General features: G+C 41.8%; 1 protein-coding gene and 1 long non-coding RNA gene across 3 annotated transcripts; one reads left to right on the forward strand and one right to left on the reverse strand.

The window, feature by feature from the left end:
- The first annotated feature begins 401 nt into the window (after window positions 1-401).
- Window positions 402-3,697, forward strand: LOC142051663 (uncharacterized). 2 transcript variants are annotated; one of them, XR_012658580.1, is made up of 3 exons: window positions 402-520; window positions 2,434-2,608; window positions 3,104-3,697. It is a non-coding gene; the product is annotated as an uncharacterized LOC142051663 (long non-coding RNA). The 2 variants fall into 2 exon arrangements; XR_012658579.1 differs by having other exon boundaries at window positions 2,450-2,608.
- A 5,765-nt stretch (window positions 3,698-9,462) lies between these two features.
- Window positions 9,463-24,729, reverse strand: LOC142052017 (uncharacterized). The gene is made up of 6 exons (XM_075081871.1): window positions 24,462-24,729; window positions 13,707-13,909; window positions 11,513-11,644; window positions 10,950-11,023; window positions 10,678-10,869; window positions 9,463-10,492 (listed from the first exon to the last, which is right to left on the reverse strand). Exons 1-6 carry the CDS (start codon window positions 24,727-24,729, stop codon window positions 10,432-10,434), a joined length of 930 nt encoding a protein of 309 aa, XP_074937972.1. The 3' UTR covers window positions 9,463-10,431.
- Window positions 24,730-27,840: the final 3,111 nt, after the last annotated feature.

Raw genomic sequence — 27,840 nt, forward strand, 5'->3', positions numbered from 1 at the left:
CTCTTGAAAGTGTCCAATGTGGCTGAGTCAACTACTTCCCTCCTCGTGCCTTGTCTCCATTAGTAATTCCAAGTTAATTACTTCCATGCCTCTGCCCGTGGCAGGGCATTGGACCTAGATGATCTTGAATGTCCCTTTCAACCCAAACCATTCTACGATTCTATGGAAAACTCCCTGGCTCACAAGCGCTGACGTACCTGGGTTTCTCAGTTAAATACGCCTTGAATTAGTACCACTATGTGTGTGAGACACGTGGGACATCTTCAGTGTTTGGTGACAGACTTGTCCTGTATCGTTACACTCAGGCTCTTTTAAAGCCAAAATGTTATCAAATCTCCTCCTGACACTATCAAGCTCCTCCCTACACTGTGTTTTATCAGTGTTTTACAAAACTCCTCAGACTGAGGGCAAAGTTACACAAAGAGGAGCCAAGTCTATGTGGTCATTCATTGTTCCGAAGGGAAGTGGTTGGGCTAGTAACTGCCTGGAAGCTATAGTGTGCACTGGTCTCTTTTGTAAGGTAATTGAAGTCTCTCTTTGGCTGCGGGGTCGGGGTGGGGGGGGGAACCCTCAAAAATAAACAGTCAAAATCCTCCAGGCAGTGAAGATCTCTCTGCTGGGTTTGTCAGCTGAATCAGCTCAGCAAAGGATCCAGCGTTTGCCGGGGCTAGTTCAGGGATTGGCACAGCCAGCAGCAATTGCATGGGGAAAAACAGAGATTTTCCTCTGGTGGCAACAGATGGGAAGAGTAGCTGTTGAATGCTTAGAATAAGAATTTTGGTAAATAATGCCAAATAAAATGTTTATTTCTGCCCTGTCCCAATCCTGTCCACTTTGACCTGTCACTGCCTGTATATGTAGAAGTGTTGTGTGACTGTGGTGAAGTGATATGAAGAAGCGATCTCACTGAAAATAATTTCAGAAGCAAAACCCCCAGGGGTGGTTGGTTGAAATTCAGTCAGGTCAGTTCCGCAGTCTGGGAGCTAACCATGACCCGAGTGGTAATGAGCCATCCACAACTTAAAGGACAAAACAGAACGATAACGTGCCTGGACTGCTTCACAAAAAGCTAATTTCAGGGAAAGCTGAACTGAAAAAAGGATCCTTGTGCACAAAACCTATCCACTTATGTCAGCTATATCTGTCCAATAAAAAAATTATACCTCCTCACAGACCCTGCTGCACTTTTATTGTTGTATCATCACCCTACCACTGATGAAGCTGTTAGCACAGTATAATGGAACTAATTTTTTAAAAATCTAGAACCTAATCATGACTGAGGACAGCCTTTTCCTTTGTCTGTTTTGGAAGGTGCAAGAATATGAGCATTTTTATGGTCCTGTGTAGGCTCTGAAATTAACTCCTTACTGAGATAGTCGTTGCTGTTCTGCAGACGGCTCTCTGGCAAGAGCAACGCCCTAATTATGTGCCTTTTAAAAGTGAAGAACTGTACTCAAAGACTTATTTTTCAGAGCATTAATTCATACATGATCATTATCTCACTATAAAATTTGATCTTTTTTTTTTTACTGCAGGGTACTTAAACCAGCCTAGCACTATATGCTTTTATGCATGATTGAATTCATCCTGTTTCCTTCATGGTGGAACTGCAGAGCTGTGCTTCTGGAGGTTTTTAGGAGTGGGGAGGCTAATATGTATTCATTTATTGCACCTATAAACTTGGGGTTTTTTTTTAAGAGGAGACACTTGCTATATGGAACAATTGAAACAGTTGCTAGCAATTGTGGGAATTAATTCTGTTAACAGAACAAGCAGGATGGTTTCTCAAGTGTCTATGTGCAGCTCAATGTACAGCACTTCGCCTGGGAGATCTAAATTCACAACTGAAGCTTGTAGCTGTTTGGGAAAGAAGTACCATTTTTCAGAAAGTTGGTTTTGTGGCGTTTTTTTTGTTTGTTTGTTGTTTTTTTTTTTTTTGGGGGGGGTGGACTTCATTTTTTATTCCAATGCAGGAATTAATAAAAAAACAAACAAAAGCAATGTGGAAGAATTCTATTTAATTATTCTTTTTAGAAACAGTGTATTTCCTCAAATTCTTTCAGTGATTCTTTCACTGTTATTTTATTATTTTCTTTATTGGATCTAGTGGACAAAAGGTAGCTTTCTAAAGTGCTACCACTGTCCAAAGCCTAAATAATAATAATCATAGCAATAATAAATAGCATTAGGGTGGGATTTAAGCACAGTCTGAGCCTGTGTTTTAATGATCTGGTGAGTCGTCTGACCGAGAGCATCATTCCTCCCAGGTATGCTAACACACCTACCCACCTGTGTGTGGTGCAGTGTAGTAAAATGCACCGGGAAAATGATACAGCTGAATAAAAAACCGGAAAGAAAAAGGAGGTGGGGAGGGGAGAAAGGGGAATGGGAAGATAACTTTAACTCAGATCAGTTCACTGAGATTGATCTTAGCGTGTCTCCAAACCAGTTGTGTTGGTCCGCCTGGAAGACCATCTTGCTGAAGCCTGGGGCTGGGAATAGCTGGAGCTAGCGGGAAAGAAATTCTGTTTACTGCAACTGCTGCTGAAGCACCCAAGTTGTAGAAGGATGTCAGTGGAGACGGGTTTTCCCTACAGCACACTACAAGGTCGGAATTCATAGTGGAATCTGATCCCATAAGTCAAATATAAATATCACCTTTCAGTTAGTTTGCTTGGCTTTTGTCCACTGATGACTTATTGTCTCTGCCAACTTTTTCTGAAAGATGATATACAGAATGCTTGACTGCATAGCCTGTCTCACGTGTGTGTGTACAAATATAAAGCCTTGTTCCTGGAAAAACATGCCTTAATTTAAAATGGTCTTGAATTTGCACTCCTATTTAGAAAATAAGGAAACTTGGGTGGAGGCTTCCTGGAAACTATTGCTTCGGTTATTGTAATGACTATTAAAATAATAATGCTAATTCCGTGTTGATTAAGACACTATTAAAATATCCAGCTAGTGTTCCAATTAGGGCGGAATAACAGGAAATATTGCTGTAATTAAAAGCAACATGAAAAACCCATTATCTTCAAAACTGCCAGGAGCTCGGTAAGTTTTAATATAGAGAGACTTGACTTTAAAATTTTCTTTCTTTCAGGTATTTAAATCTGTAGAATACTGCAGCATCAAGGAATCAAGGAGGTGTCAGCAGGATGATTAGGTTGAATTTGGTGTAGCCACTCCCAGAAAGATATGGCTGAGCTGCTGGGGGTCCATAAATATCTCCCCAGAGCACATCCAGCCTGTAGTGGAATACATAAGCTGGTACTGAGTGGATGGTGACCTCCTGGAGAGCCCTCCAGCCCTGTGATTCAATTAAAGAAGGTGACCTTCTCAGAGTCGCCTTCACTGAAAGGAAATGGTTTTTCAGAACCGTCACATCTCATATACGAACAGCTTTTCTGTCTGAGTGACTGGTACATATGAGCATTTTAATCTTCAAAGGGCAAAGGGGTTTACAAACCTGAAAGAATTAGTTATCTACACAACCCCATAGGTAAACACTATTATTTTCACTGTTAAGAACTGGGGGGGAAAAACAGAGGAGTTAAATTACTCTAGTGTCCTCCGTGTTGATATTACAATGTGTGGGTCAGGAGGGAAATTGGATGGCCATGAAAAGTAGAAATCATGACAACAATACAGCTGTATCATGTTGAAATAAAACACTAATAACAAACTTCCAAGACAATCCATTCTATTTAGACTTTCCAGTCAATTTTCAAATTGGTAAAAAGTTAAAATGATAACTCATTTCCCTGTCCAGGTGTTTGTTTGCAGTTTGATGTTCTGCTTTAGCTGGTGTAATTGCAGGCTGCCGATGCAAGGAACGGTCCTGCTCTGCCTCTTCCCTCCTCTCTCTTCTGCCAGGCCCAGCAGGTGCTTTTGTGGCGTCAAAGCCAGAGATTGAGCAGCCTCAGGTGAGCAAGGTGATCAGACAAAAAGCTTAACATGGCCCAGAAAAGGAATATTTTTCCATTGCATTGCCTCACTGAGCCACTCACTGAACCTGTGTCTAGACCATCGTGGGGTCTGATGTGAAGGCAAGAGCTGGAGGAAGGCATCGGCAGCATCAATTTCGCTACAGTCACAGCAGTGGATTTGTTGGAGTACTGAACTGCACTCCATAATGGGACTAATTATTTCATGATCTAACCCACTTCTCCCAGGCTTCTGGCACATTCTCATATTCTGAGGTGCAAGTCAGCAGTTTGCTAAAAGCACTGCATCGCATAAGGGTCTGCCTATTCCAGGCAAAAAGATCACCCATTCAACGCTGTCCTGAGGTGGGATTTATGTCCCAACTGCAGAGAGGTGCTCTGCTGCCTGTTGCAAAACCGAATTGGTTTTGTGCCATGGAATTGAGCGCTGCCTCAGTCACAGTGATGCAAAGTGTGGTGGTAGCACATAGGACCCATGTGCATGCACCCATGTGACTTCTGGGAGCCTAAATCATCCAGGAGGCTGTTAGTGGTGCTTGCCCTGCCTGGGTGAGCTCCCTCAGAAGCTGGTGACAAAGACATGTTCAGTTGCAGCAAGAGGTGCTATGGTGTGTGGAGCACTTTTCTCGGCAGGTGGAAAGGTCTTTCCAATGCATCGCAGACCGTTACTGCCTGGTAGGGGCTGGTGAACTGAGGGCACCCATAAGTCATTCCTGTGCTTTATCAACTGCCAAACTGAGACTGAACAAGGCGAGCTCCCACTGAAACACCAACACTTCTCTGTTTATTGCTATGTACTACTGCCTGCAGACCACAAGAAACCTTGCAGTACTATATCAGGTATGCTCCTATTTGAGAAAGAATTAAAACCCAAAAGATATTTGCAATTGTAAGATCTTAGCAAACAACCTTTCTATGATTACTGCCCACAACTCCGCTGAAGTTCTGCCTAGTTTTAAAACAGGGCTGCATAGGGTGAAAACACAGATGCAGCTGTGTGGTGTGACCTCAAAGCCAAATGCCAGTTAAACTCCGCACGTACCAAAGAACCATGTGCATATGCCAAATATTCATTATTGCTTTTCCACCCTGAGTTTTAAAAACAAACACTGGATGCTTTTCTTTTTTCCTTTTTTTTATTTCTGTTATTTCGTTACTTGCTACTCCAAGCTGCCTTGGGGATTATACAACTGATGCATTTTAAAATATGTCAAGAGCTTGTCAGTTTGTAGCACTTTTTCTGAAATGCTGCCAAGCCATTTTCCCATCAAACCTGAAGGTTGGCAGGAAAAAAATATAACATCATCTCCCAGAAAAATTTCTGTAATTGCCTTCCTGTTTATCACCAACTTCAGTCTTTAATTGGTTTTACTCCTTCAACACCAGGGCCACAAAAAAAATGGAGTCTGTCTTGGACTCTTTCACCTTGTTTTACATATAAAATTAAAAAGCTTTTTATCTAGGGCTATTCCTCATCTCCTCTGAAACACAGATGCAATCAGACTTCAAACCAAATCACAGGTTTTGCAAGTGCACTTTGGTTGTCTCCATTTAAAGGAGATTAAGAAGTTTATTATCAGCGCTGCCATTCAATCCTCGCACCCAGACAGTTGCGAAATGCAGGACACACCATTGCTGGCTATTGATGCACTGGGGGAGGTGACACCAGAGATGAGGACGTGTGCAACCTGAAGCCAAATGGCTGCTGGCAGAGCAGCGGGTGGGCACATGCTGGCCAGGTCAAAATTCAGTTTGGAAATCAGAAGGTGGCTCCTAACCCAGAAGCAGCTGTGTTATCCCAGCAAAGCAGGGCAAATTGGGAGTGCCCCTGGGGTGGAGCAGAGTGAAGGATTACGGGCCACAGCCCAGACTGAGCTCAGTGACTGGGAGGCACATCCCCAGTCCTACAATTCTGCAAAAATGAGTGGCATGCGTATAAAACATATTAAGAATACTTTAAGGAGCCTAATTTAGACTTCTGATTTGAATTGCTCTTTGAAGGAGTCTCTTTCTGTTCCCACTGTTTCCCACAGTAGGAACCTAAAGAAATCTCACTAACATATGTCACAGGTTTAAAATTGCCTATTTTCTGAATGATGCTAAACTATGAAAATAACAACGCTAGGCTGTTCATTTCTGTTATTCAATAGCTGATCGTTTTCTTTCTTCAGAGAGACCAAAGTTTTTCTTCAGGGAAAATCTTAACTGAGTGTTGGCTTTAATGGAATAAATTGTCAGAAGCAGCTGCTTCTGGTTTTAGTCTATAAAGCCACTGAGTTAGTTGTCTTGAGTCTATCTTATCTCTAACATAAGACTTTTAGCTGTGGTTACATTTGAGAAAGTTGTAGCAAGCCATTCAGTGCGTATTCATTCATTTTTCTTAGAAAAAACCAAAAATGCTCCCATAATTTTCAGATGCCATTTTCTAAAATATTGTTAACAAAACCACTATGTTCAGGATGCTTAAAAGGAATTTGTACCTATTTTGAGGTGCCTTAAAACATGCCAATGCTCTGAGATTGTGCCACAATAGCCTTTGGAACATCAGCACACAAATACGCGAGATCTTTGGATATAATCTGCTTGAATAGGGATGCTTTGACTTCTTTTAAATGCAAAATTACAAGAAATGAGTTGTCTTGTGATAGTCCGAATTGGCACACCTGTGTTGTTTGCCATGAGATAACTAACAGGAGGCAAAGGTGGTTTGCTTTGACTAATGTCATAAACACGAAATGCAGCAGGAAAGCACAAAAAGCCTGTCCTACAAAATCAACAGCGCTAACTGCTCAGGGGAGGAGGCGCAGTGATGGAGCAGAGCAGGCTCCAGATTTGCTCCCAGTTCATGTCAAGTGCATGCCACTTCGTGCAGGTGGAAGTGGTACCATGTCGAAAGCAGAGGGATGTGCCGTGAGCCCTGAGCCCTCACTTATCTGTACTGCAGCAGATATGTCTTAATCACCACAAAACAGGCGTACCGTGCACGCTGAACTAGACCTCTGCCTTTTTTGCATTTGCTCTTTTAGAAACAAAGGCAAAAATTATTTTTTTACATGTAATATTCTGCCAGTGGTTGGAATCACATGTCACAGCATCATCTGAGCTTTAAAAATTATAAAACTACCATCTCTATTTTTAATTCTTTTTCTGTCCAGTGTATTTTGTTTTCTGGGGATTTTTTTCATCTTACTGTTCTCAGTTTTTTGCTTCTCACTTCTGCTTTGATTCTTCTCTGCTTGTTCCCTCTTGCAAGCAATTTTTACTTTATTGAAAGCAATATCAGACCTATTACAGAGCTGCAGGGCTCGCTTGCATTAACCTTAGGATTGCTTCACACCACTTTGGGTAAGAAGCTGAGGGCTAGTTTCTCACTATGTCTTTGTTTGTACTCCCCATCTATTGTCTCTAGTTACTGTCTTGTCTAGCACATGGATAGTCACAGGGGGATAGGGCACAAGGGTGAGGAGCTGTATTTTTATTTTGTTTTTGTACAGGACCTACCCCTGTACAGTCCTACATCTCCTAGGTACCGTTTCACTATAAACAATGCATTATTTAATGCATTTGGTTCATTGGATAACCTCTGCAAGTTTGCAAATGCCAAAACAATAAATGGAGGCTTCTCTAAGACTGAAAATACGTATTTTTATCACCTTTTAGCCCTGCCTGCAGACCTGATTATTTTCATAGTGATAGCATTCCTGCGTTGATCCACATTCAATACAGACAGACTTTGCATGGCATCACATAATGGAAACCCCACAGTGTCCTCTGGAGTCGTGAGCAATGACACCCTCCCAGGTGTTGTCCCTAAACCAGGGCTCTGCACCCAGTGTGCAAAATGCCAATCAACACACTGAGTCAAGATATTTGTCTTTATTGCCAGCCTGCAGAGTGGGGTGCTGGGCATTTACCGGCAGCCAGCACACCTTTTAGAAACACATGGGGGTCTTTTATACAAAATTATAACAAAAAGAAGTTACAAAAGTTGGTCTGCGCTTGTCTTACTTTTAGCTCATTACATTAAGATGGGCTCACATTTACGTCTACGGCCTCCTCCTAGAGGTGTGCTTTTTAGTAAAATAATGACCAAGGTAACCAGAGGTCATACCTTCAACCTATCAGCTATCACTAAATTCTGTCCTGCTGTGGCTTCTGCCTGAACAACAGCTATCCCCAAGGCAGGTATTTGTGGATCTTTGGTTTAGGGGCTTTCTGTTCTTGTTGTCAAGGTTTCAAGGCTGACCTTCATCATTGTTTTAACCATTCAATATCAAAGGGTGGTTACGTTTATTTGTACTAGCCATAGTTTATAAGACAGCAGTGTTGAGCTGGGAGGAGACTAATGAGGCCTGAAGCATTGAGCCATGCCCAGGTACATTTTCTTTGCATCTAACCTCCATTTCACATAAGTATAAACAGATGCATAAAGCTGCAATCAGGAGCAGGGTCTGGCCCATCTGTTTAAGAGACAGTGTAAGTCCATCTTCTCATCCGGCCTTATTGTACATGGACACATTGCCTGAGAAGTTAAAAATGCAGAATACATTCATGCAATCCCAGAGAAATTACCATCAGAGAAACCTGGGAAAGATGCTGGAGAGAACATGTTCCAGGCTTGCATCAAATAGCACTTGATTCGTAGCTACCCAAAATGATTACTTCAATATGATAATATGAAGTAATGCCAATAATATGATAACACCAAGGCCACAACTGATTTTGGCCTAATGAGTACAGTGGTGGAAAATGTCCCTTTCTGAACACTGACACTGTTTTACAAAGCATGGGGATTTTCCTTTGAGTACTGATGAAACCAAGCCTTACTTAAATGAGGTGGACATCAATTCTGGTTTTGCACTGGGTACATCAAAATCCCCCTCTGGTTTCCTGGTTGCTGAAGCCGTAGGGAATTATTGTCATTCTCCCCAGTTAGTCCACAATATTGTTGACAAAGCCTGCTCAGAGCATATGAAAATAACTTCCTTTTGTGTTGCCAAATGCCCGTTGGAGGGGCACTTTCAGAAACTGATGTTACTTAGAATAATTTGCAATTTGCAAATTATAAATAGAACAATTTGCAAAAAAAAAGCACTCCTCAAATTGAAAGAGAAAATCTCTTGTCTCCCCTGACCTGCTAAATACTCCTTAGCACCTGCTCAAGGCAGTATGAACACCTGTTCGAGGAGATCCCAACAAATCAGTGCTTCACATACAGCAAAGCTACTCAGGGACAAGCAGCCTGAAGTGTCATCGCCATCTTGAACTCCTTCTGCTCAACAGCAGCCTTAAGCCAGCCCAGGGGACACGAACACAGGGCACACAGACTGGCCCAGGCACAGGGCTGGCAATCACACTGCTCTGCTCCAGGCAGGTGAAGGCTGCCTTTTCACCTCTGCTGCCATGACCTTACTGCAGTTATCTATCTGATCTTGCTTTCAGATCAGGTGCCTGCTGTTTCTCAGCATGTTTTCTGAAAAGTGGGTTCATTCACCTGCTGTGCAAAACACCAAAATACACACAGAGCAGAGGTATTTTATTCATTACATATTTGCGCAAAGATGGGTGCAAGGTGGCAACTCCGCAAAGCTAGCTCGCCACACCAAGAAACTACAAGGTGTTTATACAGTTAAATGTGTCAGTAACAGCTAATATTCATGCCTCCTGCCTAATCATTGGTTTGTTTCTTTCTCACTTCTCACCTTTAAGAAGGTATATTTGCCACACATGCTCAGAGAGTAAGGGGCTTATTTGAGTAGGGGGTTTTCTGGCCTATCGGCATGATTTTTATTATTATAATGAGAGAATTTCACCTAAAGGACATTTAGTTTTAATCCTTATCAACATGCATAAACATGCCAATTAGTTGTCCTCCTTGACTATATACTTTATCACCCAGCTTTTGGTGTCTTCTGAGGTGGGATGTTCCCTTTTATCAGTCTCTCAGTTCTTCTTCAAGGGTATAGTCATAAAACAAATGCTTCCCTATTTCTCAGCTCCCTTCTCTGACCACCAAATTCTGTTTTGCAAGGCTCACATGGTTCATTGTTATTACTTAGCAGAAAATTCCGTTTTCTTCAGGAAAGATATTTCTTCAGGACGTATGCACAGCACATATGCAGCAATGGGGCCAATCTTTTCTAGTTGGGTGGAAAAGTTGAAGGTCCTCAGAAGGTGGGCTGGCTGTCTGATCATCCAGTACAAGACAATGGCTAGAAGTTCACATCCAGCAGATGTAGTTTCTCTTTTAAAGTGATGTAAGGCCTCATAGGATGTATTTCAGAACTGGCCATTTGAAGCTATATTTGGGTGTTCCTCGCTGGGTTTTGCACTGTTTTGGTGCCACAGTATACACACAAGTTAATTTTAAAGAGCAGTCAAACTCTGCTCACAAATAATGTGCATGCAGGGAAGCACCTGCTTGCCAAACACAGGTATGTTCACCACCTCAGAACACCACTTGTATTCTCATATGTGTAAGGGTTCATCTGTACTTTTTGCAGTAGTAGCCCAAAGTCCCTGCCATTTGTGGGAACAGTGAGTCTCTAGGAAAACACAGAAAACAAGGAGAGGTTATGCTCCCCTTCTCTCCTTCCTTTGAAATCTTTTACAGACATCTGCTCAAATCACTGGCTCTACAGGTTGTGAAGGCTTGGGCTAAGTTGCCCTGCCCTTGTTCTCCCTTCCTTCTTAAATATATGAGACAAAATACTTGTAAGCAGAGACTTACTCAACTTTCTGCTTCAACGCCATGGCCTCCACTACTTTCTTCAGGTAGAGAGGAAATTCTCTGACAGCAGGTTCCTGCAGGAGCAGGAATAAAAGTCCCTGCACAGGGAAGCTCACCTTCCTGAGCAGCAGCATGGAGCAGGGAGATCTCAGGCTTTGGTGAGCAGCACTTGTGGACTTCTCTTCCATCCCTCTGCAAAAGAAGAGGTCCAGAGTACGTAGGATCACGGGATGATTCATGTTGGGAAGGACTTTGGGGATCTCTACTCTGACCTCTTGGCCAAAGCAGGATCAGCTATGAATGAAGTCAGGTCGCTGAAGGCTTTATCCAGATGGATCTGGAAAACCTGCAAGGACAGAGAGTGCAGAAACTTTCTGGGCCCCTGTCCCACTGCCTGACTGTCCTCTTGGTGAAAAAGCTTTTCCTAACATCCAGTCTGAACATCTGCTGTTGTCTGTAATGCTCATACCATACACCCCTGTGAGGACCTTGGCTCTGTTTTCGTGATGACACCACAGGGAAAGCCTTGCCCAATGTCTTTCTGCAATGCTGTAAGGAGGTGATGAAACCATACTATTTAGCCCCCAATGAACATACAGGGCATATGATGCTTGCCTGATTTAGAACTACAGTCATCTCTTTACCCCATATCCATGGTACAGGGGCAGGTTGGATGCAGAAAGAGACTGTGAGAAGTCTTGTGAGTTTTAAATGGTCCTGAAATGGCCTGACGACATGGGAAAGCAATCAGCCCTCCTTCACTGGTGTGTCCTGTGGGCAGGAGAGAGCTCTCTCCAGTGCTGGGAATGGAGCCAGCACAACCCGTGACACACACCTGGGCTGCTGGCACTGCTCTCTCCCCTTCCTGGGCAGCAAGAAGTCCAGCCAGCTCCTGAAGCACAGCTCTCTGGAGGGGTGTAGTCAGTCTTGGTCTGTGAAAATTGAGGTTCAGCTGAACTACAGTGGCCTGTATTTGTCAGAAGAGAGCAAAGGCATGTGGTGAGCACAAATACCTCTGTTTTCTGGTGTGTCCGGTCAGCCTGGTGGGATTATCTTGTGTGTGCTGCTTTGCTTTTCGGTTCGCCCAAGGCCTTGGGGTGGAGGGGATGTTGTAAGGTCTGTACTGCCAGGGTTTTCTGTGTGACAGTGAGTGCTAGAGGCTTGCTGTGTTTGAGAAAGAAAAGGTTAAACCTCCATGTGATACAGTTGTAAGAGGAAAGAAGTAACCCCAGCTGGGAGGTTTATACTGGGATTAGCAGCATCGGCAGCTGTGAACCTGCAGCAGTTTTGCAAACAGCGCTCAGATCACCCCCAGCTCTGGGGAAACATTTCTGCTACAACGTTGTCCTCCCCCATTCACAGGAGAGGCAAAGTGCAGTCCCTACTCTGGACTCTCCAAAAGCTCATGTATAGCAGAAGGGATTGAATATGGCCGTGTACTTAATTTTACAAAAATAAATGACAGTTCTGTTGAAAAAGAGTCAGGCAAGTGTCAAGTGATCGTATTGCTTCTTTGCTTACCTGCAAAATGATTACTCATTTGCCCTCCTCTTTCCCAGTGTGAAGTGTCCGTTCATTGCTCTTCACACTTGTTTTTGCTTTGCTACTTGTTTCTCCAAGTTCACAACCTCTCTCACTTACATCCTCTCCTCTTCTGGGCAATTACCTCCCTGCCCATGGAAGAACTGCTGAACGCAGGCTGAACACTGCAGCAAAGAGCTTCCGTTGCTGAGTGTGCAATGATATCAAATCCCACTGGAAACTGGAGGCTAACACAGATAGCCAAAAGTATGGTGTGCACGTATGTGTGTGAAATATTAGAATATTTAAGCAGTCAAGATTGCTTTTACAACCCTGTGATTTCTCCTAACCTAGTAGGAAGGATTTGTTAATTGCTAGCATTAAAAGCTAAAATCTGTGACACCCAGCGCTTGCCTCCATTTTAGGAAGACCATAAAGAAATTTGTTAGCCAGTTGGACACATCCTGCTTGAGCAAAAGCCTGTCTAGAAGAAAAAAGCATATTGCAAACTAAGGACTTTCTCTTAACCAGTTTTGCAATGTATTTAATTTGTGATCTTCAGGATGACATTACATTTGGTGTTTTCACTTCACTTTTTCACAGCAGCTGGTTTTGTTCTGAGTTTTGTTTTCAAGGAAGCAGGAAAAAACAAAATCAGAAGGCATAGAAATATATTATCGACACTGGATTAACTCCTGCTTTATTTGTCATCTGTAATTTTGCTGGCTATCTAGCTTATGGTTGACATTTTGGGGTGGTGGTTGCCTTGTACCTCCTGCCTAAGTTGCCTGTATAGAGATTTCATTCCATGTCTCCAGGGGAGAGCTACAGAGTCAAGGTCTGAGTAGCTTCATGATGCACAAAATGAAGAAAACCGGGATATTCCGTAAGGGCAGAACAAAAAAGACCAGTAGTTTGTTTTTAGACAAACTCGTGTGCCTGCATACCTCATTACCTAAAAAGGCATTTGGGACAAATAACAGGTGGGAGAAGAAAGGGAAAAGGTATAGTATAGGGCTCTGACAGATCTCGCTGGTGATAACGTTGCTACCTCAGCTGAGCTGGCAGGACAGAACATACAATTCGTGTGTCCTACACACATGCAGTAGAGCCTTGCTAGACCATAGCCTGGCATACGAGCTCAGCCTGAGGCTAGAGGTGCAGAGGTGAGTTACCCAAGGCAGAAGGTTTGCTATGAGCATCTGAGAGAGTAGCTGTAGGTCCGTGTTCATGAACATCAACCATGGTGCTCAGGCAATCCAACTGCACGCTAAAATTTGCAACTCATCAGCCTGTGGGATTAGCTTAAAGCTTCCAGACAGATGTGAACCCATGCATGTTTCCATGGATTTAATGTTTAATATAACTCTCCTTCTCAAGAAGGGGGTGTCTATGACAGGTTTGTTATCCTAAAGCAGTTAATAAGAATGCTACACATTTTTTTCTCCCTAAAAAAACTTTGTAGCACGAACTAAAATGCTAAAGTGATACTGAATGATACTTGATACCTGAGTTCCTGAGTTTTCTGGGCAAAGTGCTGAGCAGCCTTTGGGAAGCACACTGATGTTTATATGAGCAGAGGATTCCCCGTAGCTTCTGGGCTCCAGCTGATGAGATGTTCTCCCTGCCTGATCTGGGCTGTCCTGTTGCTTTCTCCTTTGTGAGAAAAGCCTGGTGCATACAACGCTGAAGCAGAGTGTGGTGCCAAGCACTGTTCAAAGGTCTCAGACAAAGCAGAGTTCATGGGGTTTAAAATACCATCCTCTGATTGTGGAGAGAGCTGCTGCTGTAAGGGACTAAGCAACAATTCCTCCCGTAACACCCCCTTCTTCTGTGTTCTTGGCTTGCAAGAAGCAGCTATTGCTACCCAGCAGCTAGGCTGGACAAAGTCTGTTAGGTTAACGTGAAGTTAACATTTGCACTGTGTGTGGGTGGAAGCACAGGGGCTTGGAATCGCTCATTACCACAGAGTAAAATATCTCACTATGAGGAATAATCCTGAAAGCCATTTCTTTTTTTCTTTTTGTACGCAGAAAAAAAAAATCTGAAACAATATTAATTCTGGAATCTTTGAATTTATTTCATGCAATCTTACCAAAAGGTTTTCTACTCAGACTGAAGTTTGGCAGGATCAAATACGAACTTAGAAATGAAGCACACAAAGAAATAAAACCTGGGCTATTTATATTAGAATATTTGAACTCTTTCTAGTAATACATGAAAGCATGCAATTAACCTCTTCCCTGAATTGTCATTTATCTTTCTAGTGATTCTCCTTCCTCAGGCATGAAGGTTAACAGTGGATGCTTGTTTTGGCAAAGTGTTTTATTTTATAGGGAAAAGTAGCGCTTGTTAGGTAAAAAAACTCTTGGTCTGGATGCTCCCATGCTTCTTCCTTTCATCAGTGCAGAAAGAATATGAAACACCAATCCACTGAGATTTTACAGTCCTATTGCTCATAAGTAGAAGCAAAAGACAAAATGGATATTGGATACCTGGTGCAAACAATTAGGTGTGAAATTTGCCATTGCTGGTTTACCGCCATCTCATTTTGGGAAGAATCAGAGGGCAGCTTGGTTGTGCAGTTCATGGACCTTGCTGAAAAGGTGTCAGTGCCCTGTTTGCTACTGGATCTTTGTCTCATGGAGCTGGAGTCAGATTGCCATTTAGGGGTCTTGCTGACATCTGGGGTACTAGCAACATGCACTAACCATTGGTCCCTGGGTACAACTGGGAAAGGCTGTTCTCAGTTTAAATGTATTTCCCTGGTTTTATTTTTCCAAAAATGAAAAAGAACATATGTTTTTCTAAAGAATGAGCTGCCAACCAAGACTTTAATGACAAAATGATCTAGTTTTTGGATAAAACAAGCAGTAATGAAACACAGAGAGAGTAATTTGGGTTTTGGAAAACAAGTTGGAGATAAAGCCTCTGAGGATTTCTTCCTCCTTTGAAGGGCTCATGCAATTCTTATTCATAATAGTGAAAGCTACACCCACCTGGCAGAGAGATGTGTTTAGCAGAGCACAGCTTCAGTGGCAGCTTTGTATGTAGTGAAGTCACCTAATTTGGATGTGTGGAGGAAGAGGGTAGTGGAGGAAGGAAGTGTGACTAAGTCACAGACTACACATGTGACTTCATACAACTTACAAATAAGCACCCAAGTTCACCATCTGTGGAGCTGGGCAGTGCTTTAACATTTTGATTCATTCAGGGAGAAACAACAGTAATTATCACATAGAGATATTCTTGCAGGTGGTCCCAAATAGGGAAAAATGGTGGGGCAATGTGATCTCTTCCTATTACTTGAAAGCCAAAATCTTCTCCAAAGATGTACATTAATTTATCAAAAGCATAGTCATCCAGCTGCAGTCCAGCCCATTACCTATACCTCCCAGAGAAAACACCTAGTATTTATACTGAGAGCCAAAGTGCCAAGCTGCATACATTCATGGCGTCTCCGCTAGACAGCTCTGTTCAATACGTTTAATAGATTTTCCTGAGCTGTTGTGTATTTGTTTTTCAAGCAGCATTCAGCTGTTTCCTGACTGTGCTAACATAAAAGATAATGGAATTTACTTATTTACCAATGCTTCATGCATATACACAAGCCTAGCTGCATATAAAATATTTCTTGGAACCTGACAACTGCCTTCATGCACGCTGATGATCATTGCAGTGTAATAATAGAGACTGGAGAAAGGAACAAGGGGTAAGCTTTAAGTAGGAAATAAAGAACAGAGGTTTATTAAAGTAGTTTTGCAAAATGAGGGTTTAGTAATGAACTGGGAAAAGAGGTAAGGTAATTGCAACCAGAGAGCAAATATAATAAATAGGTTAGTGTTTCTTTTTCAGAGCGCTTTGCAGTTTTTGTTCAAAAAAGACAAAAAAAAAAAAAAGCAATGCACGCATCCTACAAACTTTGCATTTATGGTCAATAGATCTAATTACATTGAATATTACTCCTCGGGTCAAATGACTTTGAAATAGGCAAAGGCAGTTAGCTAACTAGCAGCCAGGATTCATAAAAGATCTCTGAGCTGAGGCATTCAAACCACAGCATAATGCCTTGTGACTTCAACAGGGTGATTAACTCTTGATTCACTGTTCTGAGAGCAGCAGACAGCAGCCACTTCCTCCTGAGTGATGCTGATACCATGCGCACTGCCTTCAGGCAGAAAGTGTATATCTTTCGTGCTTTCCCAGAAATTTTGCAGCTGCTTTCTGCTCTCCCTTGCACTGGTACTGCTCATGCTCTTAGATTTAAGAACTTCTTTCTTATTTGTATTGTAAGACACAAAACTTGTAACATTGCTGACAGCTGGTTTTATGTCCACTCTAGGGAATTTCCTACCTATAATTTTGATGAACATCCATTAGCAAAATGGGGAGATACTGATCCAGTGTTTGCTAGTGTATTGCTAACAACATGATGAATGCCAGGTTGTAGGAAGCTATGATTTTGTCTGCTTAAATGAGGTACATTTCTATTCTTTGTCATTGGAGAAAAAAAATCATCAGACAGTAACTCAGACCCTAGAATTCTGAGGCTGTTGTTGACTAAAGTGGACAGCGTGGGTGACCATGTGCCTGACTTGAGTGGGTAAATGAAACGCTCTGTACTGCTAAATCATTTATCAGTTACTAACTCATTTTCACACTATTTGGACGTGGCCTCTTCTCTAGCAGATGTTTCTTGGGGACAGCTAGCTGGAATGGTCTGGAATAAACCCAGGGGAGAAAGAGCTAACTAGCAGTGCACTCTCTGTTTAGCAGCACAGATGTACTCTTAGGAGCTTAAAGGTCGGTGGGATGGATGTAGGGTTCATTACTCTGTGGGGCCGCATAGTTCTTTATCTAGGCATAGAATTTGCAGATCGCTCCATGAAGGAGCTCTTTGCTTCTCATTGTACTCTACAAATAGTGCTAATAAGTACAGGATGTTTCCACTCATCAGGGGTTATTCCGGGGGTGTGTGTGTGTGTTCTAGAACATTCTTTTCTAATGTCCAAGTACAGTATTAGCTATTCAAGAAAAGGAAATAACTGTGTGGGGCCAAAGGCTCTTTAACAGCCTGCCTGGGCAATGTAGAGGTGATTCAGCAATTGTGCTGCCAAACCGTGAATAACATAGGTCACCCCTGAAGGTCTGATTTAATGATTATTGATCGTGCCACTACTGGACCAGCCAGGAAAACACACTCCACACAGTCATACTTCTGCTGAATCAACCTGAAAGCTCGTTTTGACATTTTTATGACCTTTTTTTTTTTTAATGTCTTTGTGAAAGACCAGCAGTACGTTGTAACACCATGACATTAGTGATGTGGTGGACAGATACCACTCAGAGCTTGCTGATAGAAAATTAGCCTACCAGTATTTTGTGAAGAAATGTGAGTCGTTAGAGTTTCCTCACTTTGAAGCCTGAGGCTGTGCTGCTTATCTGATAATAGGAATCTTATAGCTGTCTTCACATGACCTGCAACCACAGTTCAAAGAGAAGAGGAACAGAGAAGTGACAGACAGTGGAAGAACAGGACAAGTCCTAATCAGTGGTTTTATGGTCAGGTTTTAAGTGATCTTATTGTTCACTCATGGTTGGTTTTTTCTTCTTTTTTTTTTCTTACCAGTTCCCATCACATCTGTGTTTTTATCAGTTCTAAATCTTACCCCTAAAAAGCACAAAGTGCAGCTAAAATCTTATCTTCTGGTGTCAGACAGCTTCATGACTTTGCATCAGACTCTGTCTCATTTGTAAAGATTAACTTACCTTTGACCCTCCCAAGAGGCCCAATTAGCCCCTAAGAAGGTGGCTAAAAGTTGACTTTTAAAAACAGTTCTCCCGCTTCTTCATTTGTCTTGAGTCCAAGGCCTAGAAGCTGGTAATTTTTATTAGATGCATTTCAAGTCTGCACATTCAGGGCTAAAAAAACACACCAAACAACCCAAACCAACCAAAAAAAAAATCAATAAAGATTAAAACACATATTAGTTGTGTGTGAACAGTGCAAAACTTATCGGTAAAAATCAGTTGCAAAGTGTATTGACCTGTTTTTCTCAACACTACAGGTACAGGAGATTCAGAGTTCAATTTAGCATGAAAAGAGTTTGCAGTTCTTCCTAGGTTTCTAGCTCATGCAGCCACAATAGTATCCTGTTGATGACATGAGATAGTCTCACCTAGTATTTGTAACAGAGGATACCAGATGAGAATAGAATAGGGTACCAGATGAGAATGGCATCAGCAGAACTTCACCCTGCACAAATTGTATCTTCCTGTACATTTTAGAATCGCTGAATGGCCAGACCAAGGATAAAACACAGAGGTTAAACAGTAGGCTCATGAGGATCTGTTCCTGTCTCCCCTTCAAATCTTGCCTGTCATTGCTTCAGATTCCCAGCTGAATATAAGCGAATAATCGTCAGCTAATTGTGATGCTGTGAAGCTCTTGTCCCTAAATCAGGGCTCTGCACCCAGTCTGCAAAACATTAATCAAATCAACACACTGAGTCAATATATTTGTCTTTATTGCCAGCCTGCAGAGTGGGGTGCCAGGCATTTAACAGCAGCCAGCACACCTTTTAGAAACACATGGGGATCTTTTATACAAAACAATAACAAGAGAAGTTACATTAAAATATCTGACTGGTTACTTGTACAAAAGTTTTTCCAGGCATGTCTTACTTTTAGTTTGGCTCGTTACATTAAGGTGGGCTCACATTTACACCTAAGGTCTTCTCCTAGGGGTATGCTTTTTAGTATTGTAATTACCTAAGGTAACCAGAGATCATACCTTCATCCTATCAGTTATCACTGAGTTAGGGTGTTACTTCACCACCTGCTGTGGCTTCTGCCTCAACAATGGCTAGCCCCAAGCCAGGTATTTCATAGAACCATAGAATCACTAAGTTTGGAAAAGACTTCTAGGATCATCAAGTCCAAACATCAACCCAACACCACCAGGCCTCCTAAAACATGCCCCAAAGTGCCATGTCTACATGTTTTTTTAACCCTTCCAGGGATGGCGACTCCACCACCTCTCTGCGCAGCCTGTTCCAATGCCTGACCACTTTTTCAGTAAAGAAATTTTTCATAATATCCAACCTAAACCTCCCCTGGTGCAGCTTGAAGTCGTTTCCTCTCATCCTATCACTAGTGACTGGGAGAAGACACCAACCCCCACCTCACTACAGCCTCCTTTCAGGTAATTGCAAAGAGCCTCTTCTCCAGGCTAAACAATCCCAGTTCCCTCAAAGATTTGCAGATCTTTGTTTTAGGGGCTTTCTATATTCTCTGTTCAAGGTTTCAAGGCCAACTATTCAGAATACTCTTTGTCCAAAAAAGTGATTAATAGTGTCAAAATTAAGCCTCACTGCTGGCTTAATGAATAAAAACGTCCCTGGCAAGGTGGGCAGGTCTGAGGCTTAGCTAGTTGCACGGACCATGAGAAATTGGTGGATGGTAACAGCTTACAGGGTGAGAAGGTGACAAAAGTAATGGATAACAGCACGAGGGATGGACAAATTTTAGCGGTGTTTAAGGGTAAATTGTGTGAGAAACAGCCAGATCCCACCAACACCTGGTGGGAAGCACTGGGGACCTCTGGGTAATTGAGGTGGCAAGGCCTGGGAAACCACTTCAGCAATGGCTGGCTGGGCTGATTATTTGGGAGGATACAGGGCCAGAAAAAGGGAGACATTGAGATGGACTGGGAAAGAACAAGCTTGAGAACATGGGGAAAAGGGAGAATAAAAGGAGCTTGTTATGTATAAGCAAGTGGGCTGGTTAACATCTTTGCCTGGCCAAACCCTGTGCCCCATACTTGCAGTCTATCCTATCTTCTTGTTAAAATCTGTTCAATTTTCTGCATGAGCACACTTTCAGTTCTGTACGTGAGATGTTCACCAACTTCACTAGCTAGTGAATAGGACAAGGGGTCTTGTCTTATTCTAAAGAAAGTGAAGATGTGAGCCTAAAGAAAGGGAAGAGGTGAGACAGCTAAGGTAAGACATATAGACTGCTGTCAAAGGGCAGCTTCTACTCCCTGTGGACTTTATATTACAGCAGTGGGTGGCAGCCCCAGGGTGCCTGCATCATTCACATTGTTTTCTGAAACTGAGTAGACACTGTTTTGAGTTCCTTAAAAAATAGTTTACTACAACCTCAGTCAACAAAAATTCAACTTTTGATTCTACCTATTCTTCAAAGCCCAGCTGTGCTTCCGAGAAAATCTGTTTTGTCAGGATGGTCTGCAGTTTCTCATGCTTGGGCCAATTCTGATCCAACAAATAACTTCTGTAAGTCACTGGGTTTTGGGAAATTGTCTGTTCTGCAAAGTAGATGAGCTCTCATGACAATAAGAGAACAACTGGAAGGAGAGCAAAGTATTTTAAAGAATGAAAGGATCTCAGTCTGAGATTAAATGCTTTTTTAGACAAATTCAACAATCTATCTCAATATGCAGTGCACATTTTTTTTTTCTGGAATATTCAGTTTTGAGTCTGATCTTGGGAGAGCTAAAGAAAAGCACAGAGAAAAACATGAAAGAACATAGATAAACCTTATAAGGACATAGTGCTTCTATCCTAAACCAGCTATTTTCCAAGAAAGTATCTCACTCTTTGGTTTCTTAAAGAAAAAAGCCTATTGCTAAAGCCAATGACATCAACAAGACTATGTATCAGCTATCTATTCTCCACAGGTTTATTTCACCAAAGGTCTTAAATATGCCTGTTTCAAAAGTGCAGAAACAAGCTATCATAGCATTAGTTGAAGAGACTAGCGTATACAGAAACGCTTCTGTTAATCACTACTGTTTCCTAAAAGGTGATGCCATGCTAACTTCTATTCTAGGACTTTTAGGGTTATTCCAGCATGATTTTCATGGTGAGAGATGGAGCTAATTTTGCACTACACCCTGTATGCAGTGAGGTAGTACTTTTCAGAGGCACAGTCCCTGTGCCCTTGGACTTTTTGGAGAAAAAGCAGGACTTGTGGATTGTTACTGGCTTGAGAAATTTATTTCTCAGTCTTGAGGAGGTAACCCACTATGACTGAACGCTAAGCATTGACTCTAACTCATTGTTGGGTCCAGTTTTTGACATATAAAATGTATTTCAATTTCAGTGCAGTGTGTTACCAGCACATAGGCCAGATTTACTTCACTGTAAAATCCCTTTCAGAGACTTGAGATAAAGTCTTGTAAAGATGCCATAATTCACATCAATGATTATAGCACCAGCCTGAGACATAGATGTTCAAAATGCTCCAACTGTCTTTTGACAGATATTTTTGTTGAAGCTTACAGTTAATACACCATTGGGCAAGGCAAACATCAACAGCAATCACTTCCATTCAACCAAATTTATAAAAGCAAGATGGTTTCTTATATGTCAAGTCCACAAAGCATGTGATACTGACATGTTACAGTGGGAGGAAGAAATACAAGGCATTTTCTTCCCAGTGCATCATGTTTCAGCTGCAGACAAATATTTTAAATTTCTTTCTTACCCAAACAAACAACAGATGATGCTTCTAAGTACATTCAGTTTGAAAGGAAAACACAAAAGTGGAATAAAGTGATTCCAGGTCATCTGTATTTCTTCACAATATCTTGTGAAGGAATTAGGAAATGTGCATCACTAAAAATGAAGGACAATGGCAATTTGTGATACATTTGGCCTATGAAGGCTCAAGGAAATAAATCCCACCCTTTTGCTGTCATTCTTAAGTTGATGGCATGTTCAGATTTGAAAAGTCATAGTGTACAACAAAGAGACATCAGAAGCTGTAAAACACAAAGCACTGTTTGATGAATATGGGTATGATTTTAGTTTTGGCCCAGGGTTTTCTAATATAGATAGCTTAATTTAAGCACATCTCCTTAAGCACTGAAATACTTGAGTGATCTGATACTCAGTGCTTACTTAGAGTTCTTATCAACCTAAATGTGAGACCAAACAGACATGAGACAATGAATACGACAAAGTAATTATTAGCTTTAATTTTAATGTGTCTCAGTTTCCAGTTGTCCCATAGGACTAGTTACCCAGTTTGGTTTAATGTGTTGAGTAAGTGGAGACTTTGGAGTGACTTATATCACTGTCGTGGTTTAGCCCCAGGCAGCAAGTGAGCACCATGCCCTGCTTGCTCACTGCCCCCACCCTGAGCCACGATCGCTGCGTCCCCCGGCCAGCTCTCCCCAGTTAATATACTGGGCATGACGTCACATGGTATGGAATATCCCTTTGGCCAGTTTGGGTCAGCTGTCCTGGCTGCGCCCCCTCCCCTCTCGGCTTCTTGTGCCCCAGGCAGAGCATGGGAGGCTGGAAAAGTCCTTGACTAATATAGGCTCTGCTTAAGAACACTTAGCAGCTACTTAACAGCAATTAAGACATCAGTGTGCCATCAACACTATTCTCATACCAAATCCAAAACACACTATATCAGCTACAGTGAAGAAAATTAACTCTATCCCAGCCAAAACCAGGACAATCACCGATACCTAAAATTAGCAAATCCCATCTATGGTGTCCAGGGCTGCTAGAATCACAGCCACTTTGATGACGTCCTGACAAATTTACAATATAAGCTGAAAAATGTGTGGGCATAATAGATGGGGAGAATGTGACGTGCCAATGAGATCAGCACATTACCTGTATTTTAGCTAAGTTAGATATAAATTGTTTCATATGTAGAGATGACCTTTAGCAAAATGCTTGCCACACTTCTGATGCTTTATAGAGAATTGACAGTAACACATATTTAGACTTCTAAAGTAAAATATTGAGTGCTCTGCTCTATATGTTAGCTTTAGAAACCAGACTTGCAATAATCATTCAGCAAATGCATCTGTTCACCATCAATATTTTTCTATCACATTCTGATTTCTTTCTTAGTGGGATCGACAGCAGAAGAGACAATTTATTTATATTGTTTTCCCTGAGGGCTACTTATCATCCCTTGATGACCATGTCAAACTCCCAGTGGTTTATGCAATAGCCATTTCCTATCCATGGGTGTAATTTAGCCCAGGGAATTTATCAGCTACAAAATAGACATTAGCAGCTCAGAAGAGGCAATAACACCATATTTTAACTCATCCCGTGATCATTATGCTTGATGAGCTATTTCTAAGTCTGTCACTAAGGGAAATGTCATTAAAACTGAAAAGCTCCAGATGTTTGGAGCTCCCCTGTAAGATGACTTCAGAAAACCAAAACAGTCTAGGCATTATGGGATGAAATTCTGTGGTACCTAATTCAAAAAAATTCTTAACGAACCCCAAAACATTTTGTGTTTTTTTTTTTTTTTTCCCACATAATTTACCTGTGAAGAAATCTCACTGCTTCTTCCTTCATCAAAAAAGAGCCTATGGCTCAGACCCTGGAGCAGGCTGCTCAGTATCTGCAATAGTATTTAGAAGTATGGTCAAAAAAACTCCAGACTACATCCTTTCAGAAATGCTAAGGTATGTCTCTCAAGAATGTTTCACCTCAAAGCCTGTGGTGTAAGTGAGGGCAAAGAGTTATTTATGTTTTTTTCTACTCTACACACCTAAAAACTTAGAACAGTTAAGATGGAAAGACACCCCTGAAGATTGCCTCATCCAAACCCCTGCTCAAAGCAGGGTTGGCTAAAGCTGGTTTCCCAGGGCCCTGTCTAGCTGGATTTTAAATATCTTCAGGGATAGACAGTCTACAACCTCTGTGGGCAGCCTGTGCCAGTGTTTGACCACACTCATTACGAAACAGTTTTGTCTTACATTTAAGTGGTATTTCCTGTATTTCAATTTGTGTCCATTGCATCTTGTCCTGTCACTAGGTGTTACTGAGAAGAGTTTGGCTCTGTCTTTTGTTGTCCCCCCACTCCAGGTGCTTCTACGCATTGACAGGATTCCCCCTGAGATTTCTCTTTTTCAGGCTGACCAATCATAGCTTTCTCAGCCTCTCCTCATACATCAGATTCTTCAAGCCCTCAGAGATCTTCATGGCTCTTTCCTGGACCCATTCCAGCATGTCCATGTCTCTTGTACTGGGAGGCCAGCACTAGAGACAGCACTGCAGATGTGTCTGACCTCCCTCAACATGCTGGCGACCCTCTGCCTAATTCAGCCCAGGAGGTGGTTGACCTTCTTTGCTGCAAGGGCCCATTGCTGGCTCATGTTCAACTTCTTGTCCACCCGGACCCACTGGTCCTTCTCTACAAAGCTGCTTTCCAGCTGTCAGCCCCAGCTTGCCCTAGTGTCTGGGGTTATTTCTCACCAGGAGCAGGACCTGACATTTCCTTTTCTTGGACTTCATGAGGTTCCTCCTGGTCCAATACTCCAGCCTGTATGTCCCTCTGAATGGCAGCACAACCCTCTGGTGCATCCACCACTCTTCCCAGTTTTGTATTGGCTGCAAACTTGCTCAGGGTGCAGCCTGTCCCATCATCCAAATCCTTAATGTTAGGCAGTGTTGAGCTGAGTATGGACCCCTGGGGTACACCACTAGTGACTGGTCTCCAGCTGGGCTTTGTACTGCTGATCATAACCCTTTGAGTGCAGCAGTTCATCTAATTTTCAGTCCACCTCACTGTTCACTTCTGTAGTCCTTACTTCATTAGTTTGTCTATGAGAATGTTATGGGAGACATGGCTGAAAGCCTTGCTAAACTCAAGGTAAACAACATCCAGCATCAGTTGAGCCAGTGAATTCAGCCCCCTGAATTATTTCTTTTTCCCTGCAAAATACTGAGTCTTGCTAACTGACAATTAAATGGACTGGGAACTGCAGTTAGATTTATACATTCTCAGTTCCATTCCCATAGATGCTACTGTCAGAAGGAAATTTGATTTTGAGAAAGGCCACATTACCTCCCACTGAAAACTGACAGTAAAAGTAATGCTGCTCACCTAACTGTAGGTGTCTAAAGATGAGCCTTTAGTCTATGCTAGTAATATATTTTCCCTGCTACATGGAAAGATAGAGCACGATACATCTCTGCACAACAGCTCTTCCTGTCCTGATGTAAATGTCTAAGGTGGGAGGATGAATTCCCTCTTGGAAGTTGTTATTTCTTTACATTGACTATCTATGGAGTCCAAATGAAATGACACCTGTAGCTTTTAACAGATAACTGAAATTATCCTCTCCTTTACATGAAAAATGCTTTAATCATGCCTACATCTTAATGCTTTACTGTTGTAGAATATCACCATGCTGTCCCCATAGCCAGGGCAAACAGGGAGAAAGGGATGAAGTATCAGTCTGTGGAGACTTGATCCCAACCACTGGCATGGACTTCTGATCCTATAAAGGAACTGTTTTAATCCATGACTGACAATATGGGGAATAATCTCTCCATTTATACCTTTGCCCACCCCTCTGCAGTGCATGGGTGCAAAGTAACAGTAGCAAAATGTCTCCTTGCAGGGCTGACTAATGGCATCTACAGCAGGGATGCTGCCAATGAAAGTGTAAGTGGCACCCTAGCGATGCCTTTGTTGACAGAGAGATGTCAGACAGCCTTCCTCAACAGAGATGCTCTCTATATGTTTGGATCCTTATCTACTAATTTTACTGCTTAATGCTGCCCCTTTTCTCCTCCATCTCAGCAGTCTTACTAAATTCAGGCCACCTCATCACAGACATGATCTTCTCCTACGCTATTCATAGGGCAGCACAATTGCACCGATTGCAGCATGATTAGCAGTAAAATTCAGCTCTGGCAGAGGAATGATAAGAGCCCTCACTGCAGTTAGATCAATTAATCTGCAAAGAAATACTATGAAAATGTTCTCACCCTGCAAACTGGGAGTGGAATACATTAGCACAAAAAAGTCTATAAGTTTTTGTCAATATAACATTTAATATTTCATTATTCAGAGAAACTAAAGAAAGGTTTTTAGCATTTTGAATAAATCAATTTAAATGTTACATAAATGCATGAGATTGCATCTAGTGTCTGTTATAATAGGTCAGCATTATAGAAAATTTCTGCATTACAGTAAGGGTGTGCCAGATCTGGAATATATTACTCTAGAATAGCCAAGACTGGAATACATTCATACATAAAGATGAAAGAAGCTATAATACCTAATGTATTTCTATCTACTGCAGAAATCTGTCTTCTATATAAAAACAACTAATGAATCGTTTTTCCAGTATATCAGACTTTAACTGTCCTGCAACAGATACTTTTCACAAGAGTGTTATATGGATAGCAGTATACACAGCACACTCCCCTTGTAGCAGGAGCGATTTCCGACTCTGGTATTACAATTACTAGTTGCATTGTCTTAACTTTAAGTAATTGAAGGATCTTCAATCCATAGATATTTAAAAATATTTTTTTGCAGTTTGATTGTCTGAAAAGGACGCTTGATTCATGCTTATTTTTGAGAGCACATACCTACTAGGTTCCTCTATGCCATGGGCCAAACATCAATTTTGCATTTTTCACATTTATGCTGAGACATTTCATACACATCCTGTTCTGTTTTTATATGGATCCTTGTAAACAATTATGTTTACCTCAGGTTTACTGTCTCTTTTGATATAAACCTCAAGGCATTGTTGGCACCACAGTACCTTTTGTAATTTTTTATCAATACCTTTCACTATCTCCTGCCAAGTGAGTGCCTCATGATCTGAGTGTGAAATACTCTGTCTGAGTTACTGGTAACCATAATAGTTTTAGACGGTCCAAACAGTGAGGCAGTCACCTGAGTCACTCCTGAGGGCTGAGATTACTTTGCTGCTGTCTAGATCGCAACTTCCACATGAACTTAATTTTCTTATTTAATAGTTTACCTTAAAAATTTTTGCTGTGAAATTATTGCCATCAGCATTGACCTGTGTAGTAATCTATATTTGTTGTGGTTTAACCCCAGCCAGCAAATGAGTATGACACAGCTGCTCATTCACTCCCCCTGCCCCAGTGGGATGGGGGAGAGAATCAGAAGAGTAAAAGTGAGAACACTTACAGGTTGAGATAAGAACAGTTTAATAATTAAAACAAAATAACAACAACAAAAACAATAATAACAATAAAAAAAGTAATTAAAAGGAACATAACAAAAAGAGAGAAAAATAAAACTCAGGAAAAACAAGTGATGCAACTGCTCACCACCCACTGACCGATGCCCAGCCCATCCCCAAACAGCAATCACTGCCCCCCTGGGCAACTCCCCAGAGGTTATAGTCTGAGCATGATGTCATATGGTATGGGATATCCCTTTGGCCAGTTCGGGTCAGCTGTCCTGGCTGTGTCCCCTCCCAGCTTCTTGTGCACCTCCTCGCTGGCAAACTATGGGAAGCTGAAGAGTCCTTGACTTCGTATAAACACTGCTCAGCGACAACTAAAACTACAGTCTGATATCACATTATTCTCATGCTAAATCCAAACCTCAACACTATAACAGCTACTAGGAAGAAAAATAACTCTATCCTAGACAAAACCAGGACTTAATTAAACCCAAGAAATAGAGTTTGGTTGCATTTATTAGCCAGCTATTTTAAAAATTATTTTTCCTGACATGACTCTACTAAGCTTTTAGCTGTCTTGTTCAACAGCCAGTCCATAGGAAGTAGAGTGTCAGATGGCTGTGCCACGAGCAGTCCAAGCTGTTACTGCCCCTATGCAACCAAAGTTCTTATCG

The sequence above is a fragment of the Phalacrocorax aristotelis genome, chromosome 1 (genome assembly GCF_949628215.1).
Source record: "Phalacrocorax aristotelis chromosome 1, bGulAri2.1, whole genome shotgun sequence".
Taxonomy (NCBI): domain Eukaryota; kingdom Metazoa; phylum Chordata; class Aves; order Suliformes; family Phalacrocoracidae; genus Phalacrocorax; species Phalacrocorax aristotelis.

Excerpts from the sequence above, each read along its gene's own strand:
- LOC142052017 (XM_075081871.1), bottom strand. The coding sequence starts at position 24,729 with ATGATCAGCAGTACAAAGCCCAGCTGGAGACCAGTCACTAGTGGTGTA. Across the intron at positions 11,645-13,706 it reads CAGAAAACTCAGGAACTCAG|GCCACTGTAGTTCAGCTGAA; the intron begins GTATCAAGTATC and ends TGACAAATACAG. Across the intron at positions 11,024-11,512 it reads GAGCAGTGCCAGCAGCCCAG|GTTTTCCAGATCCATCTGGA; the intron begins GTGTGTGTCACG and ends CTGTCCTTGCAG.